The sequence below is a fragment of the Oryctolagus cuniculus genome, chromosome 7 (genome assembly GCF_051225735.1).
Source record: "Oryctolagus cuniculus isolate XC-2025 breed Fujian yellow rabbit chromosome 7, ASM5122573v1, whole genome shotgun sequence".
NCBI classification, from domain to species: domain Eukaryota; kingdom Metazoa; phylum Chordata; class Mammalia; order Lagomorpha; family Leporidae; genus Oryctolagus; species Oryctolagus cuniculus.
The window spans coordinates 162,193,683-162,206,929 of record NC_142873.1 but is presented as its reverse complement, the minus strand read 5'-3'; the positions used below and the strand labels follow the sequence as shown (position 1 = coordinate 162,206,929).

The 13,247-nt window shown below is 64.4% G+C and overlaps 1 protein-coding gene across 6 annotated transcripts in view; it reads left to right on the top strand.

Annotated features, from left to right (window-relative positions):
* The window catches only part of KCNAB2 (potassium voltage-gated channel subfamily A regulatory beta subunit 2), an 82,816-nt gene that overhangs the window by 23,430 nt on the left and 46,139 nt on the right, over window positions 1-13,247 (top strand). For 3 of the 6 annotated variants that reach the window (NM_001171058.1, NM_001171057.1, XM_089336682.1), the window contains exon 2: window positions 12,463-12,591. In NM_001171058.1, coding sequence (NP_001164529.1) covers window positions 12,515-12,591 — 77 coding nt within the window. In that variant the 5' untranslated portion in view covers window positions 12,463-12,514. Of the gene's footprint in view, window positions 1-1,800; window positions 1,942-7,440; window positions 7,568-12,462; window positions 12,592-13,247 lie in introns of those variants that run through there. The other 3 variants (XM_051841108.3, XM_051841107.3, XM_089336681.1) reach the window with 2 other exon arrangements.

Genomic DNA, 13,247 nt, shown 5'->3' with positions numbered 1-13,247 from the left:
TGAGAGTCAGGCGCGAAGCTGGCTTTGTGGGCAGGTTCAGCGCGACCACAGAGCAGCCGGGGACGGAGCAGCCGGGGACGGAGCGGCCGGGGACGGAGCGACCAGGGACGGAGCAGCCGGGGACGGAGCAGCCGGGGACGGAGCGGCCGGGGACGGAGCAGCCGGGGACGGAGCGGCCGGGGACGGAGCGGCCGGGAACGGAGCGGCCGCCGACTGTCGCCTGCTGTTCCGGAGGCTCCGTAGCTGCATTCGTGGTCTGCCATCAGGGTGAACAGAGCCTGGAGACCCACAGGGTCTCGGCGACGTCTCTGTGCTGGGGTCGAGAGCATAACTGCTGCTCCCTGGCTCGGGGGGGGGGGGGGTGTCACTTGTCCCAGGCCAGGGGCGCCAGGGCCCGGGAGAGGAGGTGGATGTGTGGTGCAGTGAGTAGAGGAAGGAGCCGCAGTGGGAACACCTGGGCTCCTGTCCCAGCCTGGCCTCGGGTTCGCTGACTGACTGTGGATGTTTTTTCCATTCGTGACCTTGATTTCCTCATCTATATTGTGCCAGAACCCCGGGGCCCCTCAGGGTTGCCCTGTAGCTTGGGGCCCCCCTGCCCAGGGCTGTGGCGAAGATCAAATGGGATCACACAGCACAGGTAGAAGATGGCTAAGGTGAGGGGAGCTCATTACCCTCCCCCGTCTCTCCCCAAGAAGGGGGTTCGCAGACTGCCAGGGGTCCTCCTGTCCTGCGGGGGCTGCCGTGGGCAGGAGGAGAGGACAAGCTCAAGGTGCGTGCCCCTCCAGGCCCTCCATCTGCCTCCCGCCTGGAGCCGCTGCAGCATTATAGGGGGGTTAGGGTGCCTGGGCCATCCTGCCTGGGTCCTGGTGCTGGGCAGTCCTGGGACTCAAGACCACACCCTGGCACCCACGGGGCGCTGTTCTGCCAGGCTGCTCCACTCTGCTGTGGCACCAAGCAGGGCCCTGGCGGGCACCGTGCCAACTTCCCCTCGGGCCTTGTGACCCCCGGCACTTGCGGTGTAGCAGGGGCGGGACCTGACTTCATTTGGCACACACACAAGGATCATGGGCTGTCCCCAGCCGTTCCGGTTCAGGAGCAGGTACCCAGGCCTCTGGGGGGATGGGTCGTGTTTCCCAGGATGGGTTTGCGTCTGGTGGGTGAGCGGCCCCAGCCCCTGAGCGGGGTTAGGTGCTCGGTGGCGTCCAGGGATCCCTGTGCCGGCTGCATCACTGAGCCCACGCCCCCCAAGGGAGTGGCCCTGCCCAATCCCGGATGGCCCCACGTGGCCCCACGTGGCCCCAGGTGGCTTCCTGTCCAGCCTCGGAGGGTGTGCAGTGCACACGCATGGCTGGCTGAGGACACAGCGGCCAGGCCCCAGCTGAGGTCTCTGAACACATAGCAGTTCACCAGTTTCTGCTTTCATGCCTGGGCCGGAGGGGGAGACGCCCGGAAATCCAGAGCCCTGTGGGGCCGCCTGGGTCCCTCGGCAGCCCCTGCCATCTGCTCTCTCCTGGGATCCCCCGGCCTGGGGTTTCCTGTCTGAGCAGGAGGCACCAGAGCCCCAGCATTGACAACCCATGTGCTGAGTGCCCATCCCACCCCTCTCACCCCGTCTCCTCTGGGCTGAACACGGGATGGGGGAAAAGGTGAGAGACCCCCTGAAGGCCTCCACCCCGCAATTGTGCCCTGGAAGAGTGCCCTGCAGCCCCACACAGCTGCCTGGGCAACAGAGAACTCCCTGGTAACCACAGCTTCCTCTCTCCAGCCCCGCTCTGTGCTCCTCTGCTTCACCCAGGCAGGATATGGGCGCAGGGCGTGGTCGGGCGGGGAGGAGACGTGAGCTTCCTCCATTGCTTGTCCAGTGCGTGCAGTATGCATTGAATGAATGACTGAGGGAGGAGGCCGCGGCCTGAGCACGCAGTTATGGGGCTTACGGAGCAGGTAAGGACGTATGCTGCCTCCCTCCTCTGACTTGCAGTAGCTCGCGGGTCTGTGCCGCGCTGGCGCCCCTCCCTTGTATGCCTGCACAGCACTGCACTTTGCCACCTGTGGTTGCTGAGACACAGGATGGGGCCAGGAGATGAGGCCCCTGACCTTGACCCGGTCACGGAAGCTGGAGGGGCCACCGTCCAGCCCTTTGCCAGGTGATGGAAGCAGAACCCGCTACCCTGTGGGTCCCAGCCCCCGCTCCCTGTCTGGGAGGCCTGGCAAGCACTGGGGCCATGATGGTGCCCAGCACCTGGGGGTCCGTGAGCTGCAGTGGGACTTGGGAGTTCCGTCCGGAGGCGCACTGCCTGCTGGTGTCGGGGTGTGCCGGGGGTCCAGGGTGTGGACGTTGCACTGGGAGCGCTGGGGGCTTTGGTGCAGTCTCTGCTCTTCACGTGGTGTTAATTAGATGTGAACGGCTCCTTTGCATCAAGCTGCGCCCTGGGCTGTGTGCCAGGCTGGTGCGGTGTTTGAAGTCAGGGACGGGCGTCTGAACGTTGCTCTGAACATATTGAAATTCTTAGCCCGCGATCATCTTGCAGAGTTGGAGTGAGGCGCTGATGGAATGTGTTAGCACATGCCGCAAACGGCGGTCTTGATCTTGGGCCCCAAGGTGGGGCCGATGCTTCTGCTGTTGACCACCTGGCCCTATGCTGTGTAGTGTGAGGCTGCCAGGTCTCTGCGCCGCCCGTCCCCTGGCTCAGGCCGTAGGAGCCTGGACAGAGTCTGAGGCTCCTCAGAGGTCCTGGCCGTGCCCCGTCGTGTAGTTCCCGCCGTTCTTTGCCCCATCCCTGGACTGCATGTGACCCAGGTCTGGATGGTGCAGCTGGGGAATTGGGGCATGCTGGCCTCGGGACCCCTGCCCAGTCCCTCATGGGCACCCTTGCAGCAGCGGGGACTTCCTGTCCCTCCACAGGCAGGACTGGCTACCCAAGGGTACTCCGAGTCATCGGCAGCCTCCATAACTGATCTCGCTCCCAGCCTGGCGTCCGGCCTCCTGGGGAGACAGGAAGGGTGTGTCTGTGCATGTGCGTTTGTGTCCTGTGGTTTTGAGCAGTTGCACCTCTTCCTGCCTCTCTTTGGGGCCCACAGTCGTCGGCACAGTGGCTCCTCCCAGACTCGGGCCACACAGCAGGCAGGGTTTTGTGGCCCTGGTAGGCACAGCAGGCTCTCCGGGGCACTGGCAGGTGGGAGGCCCAGGGTGCAAGACGCAACGTGCAGAGTCTCACGGATTCCGTATAAGCAGGCGCTCAGAGCCCACAGCCCTGGGACTCTTCTGGAAATCAATGGCACCCAGAGCCTCTGCCTCTCCACCCTTTTGGCCAGCATGTGCCGAGTGTGACCGTGTGGCGGCCGCCACTCTGGGCACTGCGGCACGTCAGCAAACAAGAGACGCAGCTGCTTCCCCTCCCCAGATGGGGCTCAAGTCCCAGCGGTCTCTGGGGACATGGGGATGGAGGCAAATAAGGACGGTGCTGCAGTGACCAGCCCTGGAGATGGCCCCCAGCACCCCTGCCCCCGCCCCCCGGTCCCCTCCCCTCAGGGTCCCCTTCCTCGCGGTGCTAGGGTTGGGTGTTGCCACGCAGCCACAGGTAACGCCTCAGCCAACTGGAGATCAGACCCGTGGAGCCTCTGGGCTCGGGGCTGAGTGGGAACTGGAGGCAGCCACAGAAAGCCCATGGGTGCAGGGCCCCACCACCTGCACCTGTGCCCTGGGGTCAGCTTGAGTGTCAGGCTGGTGGGTGGGTGATGGGATGCGGACAAGAGGAGAGACCTCTAACAGCAAAGGAGACGCAGGGGAGGGGAACAGAAGATGCTGAGGGGAGTTGAGCATCCCAAGAGACTGCACCCCTGCAGAGCGAGGAGCCTGTGCCCGGCCCGTCTGCAGGGGCTGCTCATCCGCCCTCGACAGGCGGCACAGACAGCCAGGAGCAGCTGCCCCACCCACTCTGCAGGAGGCACACCCAGGCCTTGGGTCAGAGCCTTCTCTGCCCCATGCCTGGAGGGTTGGGGACCAGGCACGGACAGGTCCTGGTGCCCATGGCCCTCCCTGCTCACACACACACACGGGTTTCCACCCCTACTGTTATCCCATTTCACAGATGAAGAAACTGACCCAAGGTCACCCACCAAGAAGTGGCAGTTAGGACTGCAGCTAAGGGTCAGCCCAAAGCCCAGGGAGCAGGGACGGCCTTGCCCCCTTCCCGGGCACCGAGAGTGGCATCCCCTGGGGCTGCTCTGGGGCCCTCTGGGAGGGCCAGCCCCAGAGGGCGGAACGCTGCCAGAGGCTCGGGCAGGATTTCCGGTTAGAGACTGGCTCCCTCTCTGGCACTCGGAGAGCTGACCCGGAGGTCCATGCTGAGGGAAGGCTGCAGCCACCCACGCTCTCCTGAGCTCCAGAATCCACAGAGAAGGGCAGAGACGGCCGCCTGCGGGGGCTGGGCATTGGCCGCCAACTCCCGCTGGACTTGCGTTTCAATGCTAGGGATGTCCCTGAAACCCTGGCTCCCTGGGGCGCTAACATCACAGCGTGTGATGAGCCGGGCGCAGGCCACAGCATCTGAGGCTGGCTGGCTCCAGACCAAGCAGCTCTCGCACGTGTAGTGGGGGGGCCGGGGGCACGTGAGTGCCATGTCGGGCAGAGATTTGAGGACAAGTCCCCTGTGGCCGAGGCTGGAACTGTCAGCGTGCTTGCCTTCCCTTGGCGAAGCAAGTCACACGGCCACACCAAGACTGGGCCGGTTCAGCCTGCGTGTGCGCATGTGTGTGCCGAGGGGGCGGCAGAGACACACAGCAGAAGTCCTGCTTACGGGGAGAAGTGAGGACTCGGCGTCGATGGTTCAACCTCCCACTGCCGCCTCCTGCCTCCCCTGCAGAGCCGATGCCGGGTGCAGGGGCCGGAACACCCAGCTGACCAGAAAAGGCTGTCCCCCAGGCAAGCCAGGAGGGGTCTTGCATTGCTCTGTGTCCCTGCCCCTGGCTCCTGGGCTCACGTCTGTCCTTCCCCGCTGGTGTGCCGTCTCCTGGGTTCCTGAGTCCTTCCGTCTAAGGCACGAAGCCTCCGTCAGACCGGACAGGCCACAGAGTCCGCCTGGAATGCTGAGGGTGAAGGAATCAGAGGTGGGGACAGCCCGGCACGGCTGCCACCCACACCCCCAGACACACCGCCCCAGAGTAGCACAGCCACTTAGCGTGCGCTCCAGGGCAAAGCTGGGGGGGTGCGGGCAAGGCCCCCCTGCCTGCAGATGAGGGAAGGGAGGCTGGGGGGGGAGGCTGGGGAGAGCAAGCTCGTGTGGCCTGCTCGGGCCCTCGTGTCGGTCTGCCCTGACCCCGCCCCTTACACCGCCCACCTGTTTGACACCGGGCCTTTCCTCCTGTGTGGAAACCTGCTTGTTCCTGCCCAAACCAGCTTGTGGTTCCCACCAGGCTCTGCGGTTACAAAGCTGGAGTCAGGAGCCGGGCTCTGGTGTGGGACGCAGGTGTCTTAGCAGATGTCCCTTATTCCTTTTTCCTAAAAGAAAGTTACACAGAGAGAGAGGGAGAGAGAGAGAGAGAGAGGTCTTCCATCCGCTGGTTCACTTCCCAAGTGGCCGCAATGCCAGAGCTGCAATGATCCAGAGACAGGAGCCAGGAGCTTCTTCCAGGTCTCCCATGCAGTGCAGGGGCCCAAGGATCTGGGCCGTTCTCTACTGCTTTCCCAGGCCACAGCAGGGAGCTGGATCGGAAGTGAAGCAGCTGTGACTCAAACCGACGTCCATATGGAATGCTGGCACTGCAGGCATCGGCTTTACCCGCTACGCCACAGCGCCAGCCCCAGTGAGCAGATGTCTCAGCTGCTAGGCTGAACTCCACCCTGTACTCTGGAGTGTTTATTTATTATTTTTATTAGCTTTACATTCTTTTTTCAAAGACTTATTTATTTCTTTGAAAGGCAGAGCAACAGAGAGAGAAAAAGAACTTCTATTGACTGGTCCACTCCCCGAATGGCCACACAGCCAAGGCTAGGCCAGGGCAAAGCCAGGAGCCCGGAACTCCTACCCAGCTCTGCCTTATGGGTGGCAGGGGCCCAAGCACTTGAGGCACCACTCTGTGCCTTCCCCGGGTGCGTTAGCAGGAAGCTGGATGGGAAGCGGAACCGGCGCTCTTCTACGGGATGCTGGCGTGCAGGTGGCAGCCTAACCCCCTGCGCCCAACCCCAGCTCCCCATGAGAGATACTGTGGGACAGCGGGGGAAGGCGAGCACAGGTTCCTGTCGGTGATAGTGAACCGGTCGCCTGAGGTGTGACCGCGGGGCTCTGGTTACCTGCGGCAGGGTTCTCAGAAGATGCAGGCTGATGTGGTCGGGGGAGGCTTGGGAGCCTCAGCTCACTTTCCGAGGCTTCAGGGAATCGTGTGTCTGCTCTTTGAGGCGGGGAGAGGAACGGCAGGAAAGGAAGAGAGAACGCGGACCAGCAAGGCCGCAGGCGGACGGGCGGCGGCCAGGGTGAGCGTCCCGTGGTTCTCACTGTTCTGATTCCTCCAGCGTCTCTGAGCTTTGACGGTGTTCAGGATGACAAGCAGGGGAGGGGACAGGAGATGCAGGAAGCGCCTTTGGTGAGCCCGCAGGGCCGGTGTACGCGCCGGCTTCCCCGTGAGCTCAAAGCGTTTTCACTCCTCGCTTCTCTGCTACCGTGAGGAGGCGGGGCAGGGCCTCGTAGACCTCCCCGCTTCTGATATCATTGGGGGAGGGGTGGGTTCAAGGTCACATGTAGCCCACGTGGGAGTGCAGGCTCCCGGGGGACCCAGCCTGCACCCCAAGCTGCTGGGCTCCCCTCCTGTCCCGGGGCGCAGGGGGGCTTTAGAAGCCGTTCCCCCAAGGTGCGTGGTCACCGGGGTCTTCTCTGCCTGCCTCCCTCCAGCACGTGAGCTGTGCCAGCCTGGGCATCGCAGCCCACCCGCTCAGGTATCCGCTCCCCGGGATTGGCTGCTCCACAGGTGCAGTCGCTCCTGATTGGACGGTGGCAGCTGCAGACCGAGGCGGCCCTGCCCAGCCCCCAGCATTCTGGATGCAAAGCAGGGGCTGAGGAGAGCCCCCTCTCCTCCCTGAGAGGTGGCAGAGCGGCACGCTGGCCGGCAGCGCCGCGAGGAAGGAGACGGGCGCTGTGGGTGGCCTGCAGCTGCTTGTGAATGACTTCAGAGCAAGGCAGTGCCCGCCTGTGGCCGGAGTCTGACCTCAGGGCCAGCGCTTCTTGCAGTCCAGGCTAGGGAGTGGGACAGGGGCTTCCCTGGGGACGCCGCCCCACACGTGGCCTGTGGCTGCCCTGCGCACCCCACTGGGCAGAGGGGGCCTTGACGTCCAGGGAAGGCAGCAGGCAGATGGCCAGGCCCCCTGCTTCTCCCGTGCTCCCTCTCCAGGGGCCTTCAGCCGGCTGAGTCAGACTCGCTCATTGGTTGAGTCATTCACTCAGCAAATCTCTGCGGCGTGTCCGCCATGTGCCACAGCGGGGACCACAGCAGGCGGAACTGCTGCCTCCGTGGCCAGCACTGTGGTGGAACAAGTCGGGTGAGCGTGAGGTATGCTGTCAGGCGACACGCAACAGAGGTGAATAACAGGAAGGGGCCGGGGTGGTGTCGGCCCGGGGTGGCTGAATTAAGATCAGGTGTCCGGGAAGGACTACACGAGAAGGTGACCTTGGCTTAAAGAGGCAAAGGGGCAGGGAGGGGTGGCAGCTTGGGCGGCTCTTGGGGTCAGGAGCTGAGTTCAGGCAGGAGGCCGAGGAGCAGCCTGCTGATTCAGGGGCTCCCACCCCCACGCAGGGCCCCAGTGCACGGCCCTAGGGGTTGAAGCTGCAGGGGCCTGGGGCAGGCGGGCCTGCCGGCTGGCGTGAGGATTTGAGCTGTTACCCTGCATGGAAGTCTGAGCGAAGTCGGGAAGTGCTCTGACCTTCCGGCCCCCTGGAGACCACTGGGGTGCGGGCAGCAGTGGGAGACTGGGGTGAGGATGCAGGAGAGAAGGTGGGGGCCGTCCCCGGAGGAGAAGTAAAGAGCACGGGATGCGGTCTGAGCCTGGCCCGGGGGCAGGATGTGGACAGGGCCTGGCCCCTGTGGGGGGGTGGGGCTGCAGGTGGACGGGCTGGTCAGGAGCTCAGTGCCTGCCCGTGACTCCAGCTCCACGCCCCACAGAAGCAGCTGAGTGAATGGAGTCAGGGATCTGGGGGGCCCCCGGCGGAGATGGGGGCGCGGGGCCTGCCATGGAGCCACAGAGGTCAGGAAAGGAAAGAGGTGCAGGGCCAGAGCCCGGGCGGCTTCCAGAGCTGGGGACGGCAGCACTGGGATGAGTGGGAGGAGCCCAAGGAGACAGAGGTGGAGCCAAGGCGAGGGCACACAGGGCACCCCTGGGCTAGCACGGGAGGCTTCCCTGGCGTGGAAGTGGGCTGATGGGAGCTAGCTTGGGAGCCAGCAGGGGGGGCAAGGAGCTGCCGCGGACTTTCCTGTGAATGGGGGGGGGGGGTTAGCTCCATCAGGAAGGGGGTGGACCCAAGGAGCTGTGCTCTGGCGCTCGCCTTGAGTTGTGTGCAGAGCAAGGCTCCGCCAAGCAGGCAGCACTGGCCACAGCGACTCCGGGCAGCCAGGGGTCTGGCCACAGCCTGGCCACTTCCACGGGGAGCCAGAGCACCAGAGCCCGGGGGACGCTGGTGCTGGCCAGGGGGTCTGGGAGACTGGTTTCAGGCTGCTTGCGTCTTTTCAAGGCGAGGGGCGAGGGGCGGTGTGTTCGCGGAGGAGCTGGAAATTGGCGCTGTTGGACCGGGAGAAGTTTGCTGGGCCTTGGCAGATGTCCTGTACGGGGGCAGAGAGGGCGCACGGGCTCTCGGGCTGCCCCGCCCCGCGGCACACATGCAGCACCAGCCGTGCTGGGTCAGTGTAGTTGCAACTTGAAGCTGGGCAGATTTGGCCTCTGGCCTTGGCCTGTGGCCTCCAGACCAGTGGTTCTCAAAGCGTGGACCCTGGGCCAGCAGGGAACTTGTTCGAAGGGCACATCTTGGGCCTGCTCTCGTCTACAGAGCGAGAGACTCGGTCTCCTCACCATCTCAGCTACTCACTGGGTTTGTGATTCTAGAATCCCGAGCACCGCTGCCCCACCCCCACCACATGGCCTGTGGGCCTGCGTCCTCCACGGGGGCTCTCTGGGGGTCAGCCGCTCGGGCCAAGTCTGTTGCACCCGCAGGGGTCAGGCAGTGTTTTGTGCATTAGGGGACGGACCAATGGGAGTTTAATGCCAGATGGTTTTTTGTTTCTCGGATTTTTTTTTTTTTTTTTTTTTTTTGGTTTTTGGTTTTGGGGATTTTTTTGAGAGAGAGACAGAAAGACAGGGAGAGCTCCCAGATGCCTGGAACAGCCAGGAGCTGAGAACCCAATCCAAGGCTTCCCCGTGGTGGCAGGGGCACAGCCACTTGAGCCGTCACTGCCGCCGTCCACTGCACACAGTAACAGGAAGCTGCAGGCGGAGCAGAGCTGGACTGGAACCCAGGCGCCGTAATCCAGGACGCAGGTGGCGTGTTAGCCATCTTAAGATGCCAAGCAGCACCTTCACCTCCGCGCCACACGCCCACCCCGCCCGCCAGCTGTTGCGTGCGTTCTGTGAGCCCCGAGTGCCCTTAGAGTGAGATGCTGGGCAGGTGCCGGCCTCGCAGCCCCGCCCACGCCTGCGGACCCCCAGCTTTCCACAAGAGGGCACTGGACACTTCGGATTGCAGCGTCTGCCCCGGGGTTAGGGCTCTGCAGCCGCGTCCTGCATCCAGGCCGGTGAGCCGTTTCCTCGCAGACCTGGCTGGGTCGGAAGCTGGCTGGTGCCGCTGAGGACCAGGGACCCTGGAGGACCCACCGAGGGAAAGATGACCTGGAGGCCCGGTGTCTGCTCACCAGGTGTGGGCTCATGGGGCGCATTCCCCGGTGGCATCCTCGCAGCTCAGGAGGGACCCCGGGCGAGCCAGGAGCCCTCAGGTGAATGCCAGGCAAGCATCAGCTCCAGTTGCCTGAAGAATTTTTTTAAAGATATATTCATTTATTTGAGAGGCAGGGTTACAGACAGAGAGAGGGAGATCAGCTGGTTCACTCGCAAATGGCCACAAAGGCTGGAGGTGGGCCCATCTGAAGCCAGGAGCCAGGAGCTTCTTCTGGGTCTCCCACCTGGGTATAGACCCAGGCACGTGGGCCATCTTCCACTGCCTTCCCAGGCCGTTAGCAGGGAGCTGGATCAGAAGTGGAGCAGCCGGGACTTGAACCTGCGCCCGTATGGGATGCTGGCGCCGACCCCCTGCCTGAAGGATTGAAATGCACCTTATGCATGGTGTCTCTCATTCCCCACGAGATTCTAAAGCAGTGAGGGACGCTCACTGTCCCGTGTCGCCTGCTCCGTGGTCGCTGCGGGCTGCGTCTTCCCACCCTTGTCCCCGTCTTCCAGGCAGGTCCACACACGCCTGCTCTCAGCCCCACTCGCTGGGGACTCTGTTAGCAGCAGCTGCGCTGAGCCGCGTGGTGGGGGAGGGGAGGAGTGTCCTGAGCTTCTGGGAGCCAGGGATTCGGATTTGGGGAAAAGGAAGAGTCCATGAGCGAGGCCTGCAGGTCTGGGTGTCTGGTTAATTCCAGGGCCCCAGCACCCAGTGGGCAGAGCTGTGTCTTGAGCCGGGACCAACCCTTTGCCCATCAGAGCCAGGGCTCTTTCCTCCTTTCAGAAGCCACTCCCTGTACCAGGTGCAGGTGCTGTGGGAGTGAGACCTGCAACGTCCCTGCCCCCACAGAGCCCCCACCCCAGACCAGGGCGCAGGGTGGACCCCTGAGTGCAGTGGGCGGGCAGAAGAAACTCCATGCCGAGGCCCGGGAGGGAGGACACTTGGCTGCCGGGGAAGACCAGGGCACCTGGAGTCTGTGCATGTGCAGGGGCCAGAGACTGGAGACGGCACAGAGCCCTGGGAGGCCATGGCTGTGGGAGGGACACCGTGCCCAGAGCAGAGCCCTGGGAGGCCATGGCTGGGGGAGGGACACCGTGCCCAGAGCAGAGCCCTGGGAGGCCATGGCTGGGAGAGGGACACCGTGCCCAGAGCAGAGCCCTGGGAGGCCATGGCTGGGGGAGGGACACCGTGCCCAGATGTGCTCCAAAGTAGATGTCCTAGCTGCTGGGGGCGGGGGGCAGGAGTCCAGGGCTACGAGGGAGCAGGGAACAGTGAGGAGGCCGATCCAGGCATCAAGGGCAGGACCGAGATAGTAATGGAGGTGGGCTCACTGGGAGGGCGTGGCGTCTCCACTCATCTTCCATTGCTGTGGACAGTGCCACCACGGCCCTGGTGGGGGCAACAGTGCCTGTCCGTTGCCTGTGTCGGCCTGTCCTCGCCGTCACCAGCGCCTGAGCCTGGCTCCCTGACACGGCGCTGGGAGAACACGGCCCAGCGGCCTCTGGTGGGGACCCGACAGTGGGTGGTGGCGCAGCAGCAGATGGGCCGCGGGGACATCACGTGGTGAGACAGGGAGCAGAGCGGGGCGGGGGTCGGGCTTGGCCTTTCCATAACAGAGCACTCTCGTGGGAACAGAACAAACCGGGTCCCAGGAGCCCCCCCCGGGCCCCCCCTCTGAGAGCGTCTACCCCTCCACCGCACTGGACAGCAGACCACATCCGAACCACAGCAGCACCTCCCGCTTGCTCTGGGTCCGGAGCCGGCGTGGGCGGGGCCGGCACTGGAAGCCGAGCTAGGATCTGTGTCAGCTCCCAGGGTCACGTGGGAGATTCTGGCTTTGTGGGCTGTTGGGCTGAGGCCGCCCCTCCGTGCTGGATGTCGTCCAGGAGTCGTTCTCAGTTCCTGCCACAGGAACCTCTCCGGCCTGGCAGCTTGGGTCACCAGAGCCAGTGGGGAGAGTGCTGGCGAGACAGAGGTCACAGTCTGTGTCCCATCCCCAGAAGCCACAGCCGTCACCTCTGCCGTGGTGAGCCGGCTCGCAGCAAACCGCTGGCCCAGCCGCATTCCGGGGAAGGGAACCACATGAGGTGGGGATCCCAGGAGCCCGAGCCACCCGGGCTTCCAAAGAGCTGCCTGGCTCGGACGACGCCGTGGGCTGGAGCCAGGCCAGAGACGGCACTCGGGTGACCCTGGGTGCCGTGGGGCCTCCTCCTGGGAGGGGGGGAGTCAGGAGCACCCAGAGCCCTCTGCACAGTGGGGGTGACAGTTAGAACAGGAGGGAGGTGCGGAAGGACCCCTGCCGAGTCTGCCGGGAGCATGGAGTGATGGGGTAGGGTCCTTCATGAAGCCGGGACCCCTGCCCCCGGCGGGGGAGGGAAGCGGTGTCAGAGTCCTCCCCCAGCCGTCTCGTCTGGCCATCAGCCCACCTGAGCCAAGGGTCCATCCACCCAGTGTCGTCCTGACAGCCCCCCAGGCCCTGCGTGGAGCCCCTGCCCGCACCCGGCCGGTCTTTTCTAACCCCCCCCCCCCCGATGTGCTTTCCTTCCAGAACTTTCCCGGCGTGAACGAGCGAGCGGGTCTGGACGCGTGAGACCGGCTCCATGTACCCGGAATCGACCACGGGCTCCCCAGCCAGGCTGTCCCTGCGGCAGACGGGCTCCCCAGGGATGATCTACAGGTGACCCAACACCCCAGCCCCCCGAGGAGGGCCCCCGACCACTGCCTTTCCCAGGGCTGGGAGGTGCCCCTGGTGAGCAGCTCCCCACGAGGGAAAGAAGTTTGACAAACCACAGAGGAGAGTGCGAAGCCTCCCCCGGTGGGCCTGGGCCAGGGCAGACCCCTCTCTGCTCCCGGCTCTGCTCGAGTGTTCTCGAGGGAGGCCTTCCCAGCTGCTGCTCTTGCTTTTTAAGAAAGTGTTTATTTATTTAGAAAGTCAGGGTCACACAGAGAGAGAGAGGTCTTCCACCCGCTGGGCCTCAGTGGCCGGTGCTGGGCCAGGCTCTCGGCAGGAGCCAGGAGCTTCATCTGGGTCTCCCACGTGGGTAGCGGGAGCCTGAGCACGTAGACCATCTTCCGCTGCTTTCTCAGGCCATTATCAGAGCTGAGGGTGGGGGGAGAGTGGAGCAGCCGGGACTCGAACCAGCACCCATGTGGGATGCCGGCGTCACAGGGGGTGGCTTTACCCTTGCGCCACGCCACCAGCCCCCTTCCCAGCTTCTGTCTCACACTTTCACACGAGGGCTCCTGTGGCCTCTGGGGTACCCCAGCTCCTCCAGCAACCCGCGCGAGGCTCACAGCCCGGCTGCCCTCGAGGGAGGCTGCATCCTGGCCCAG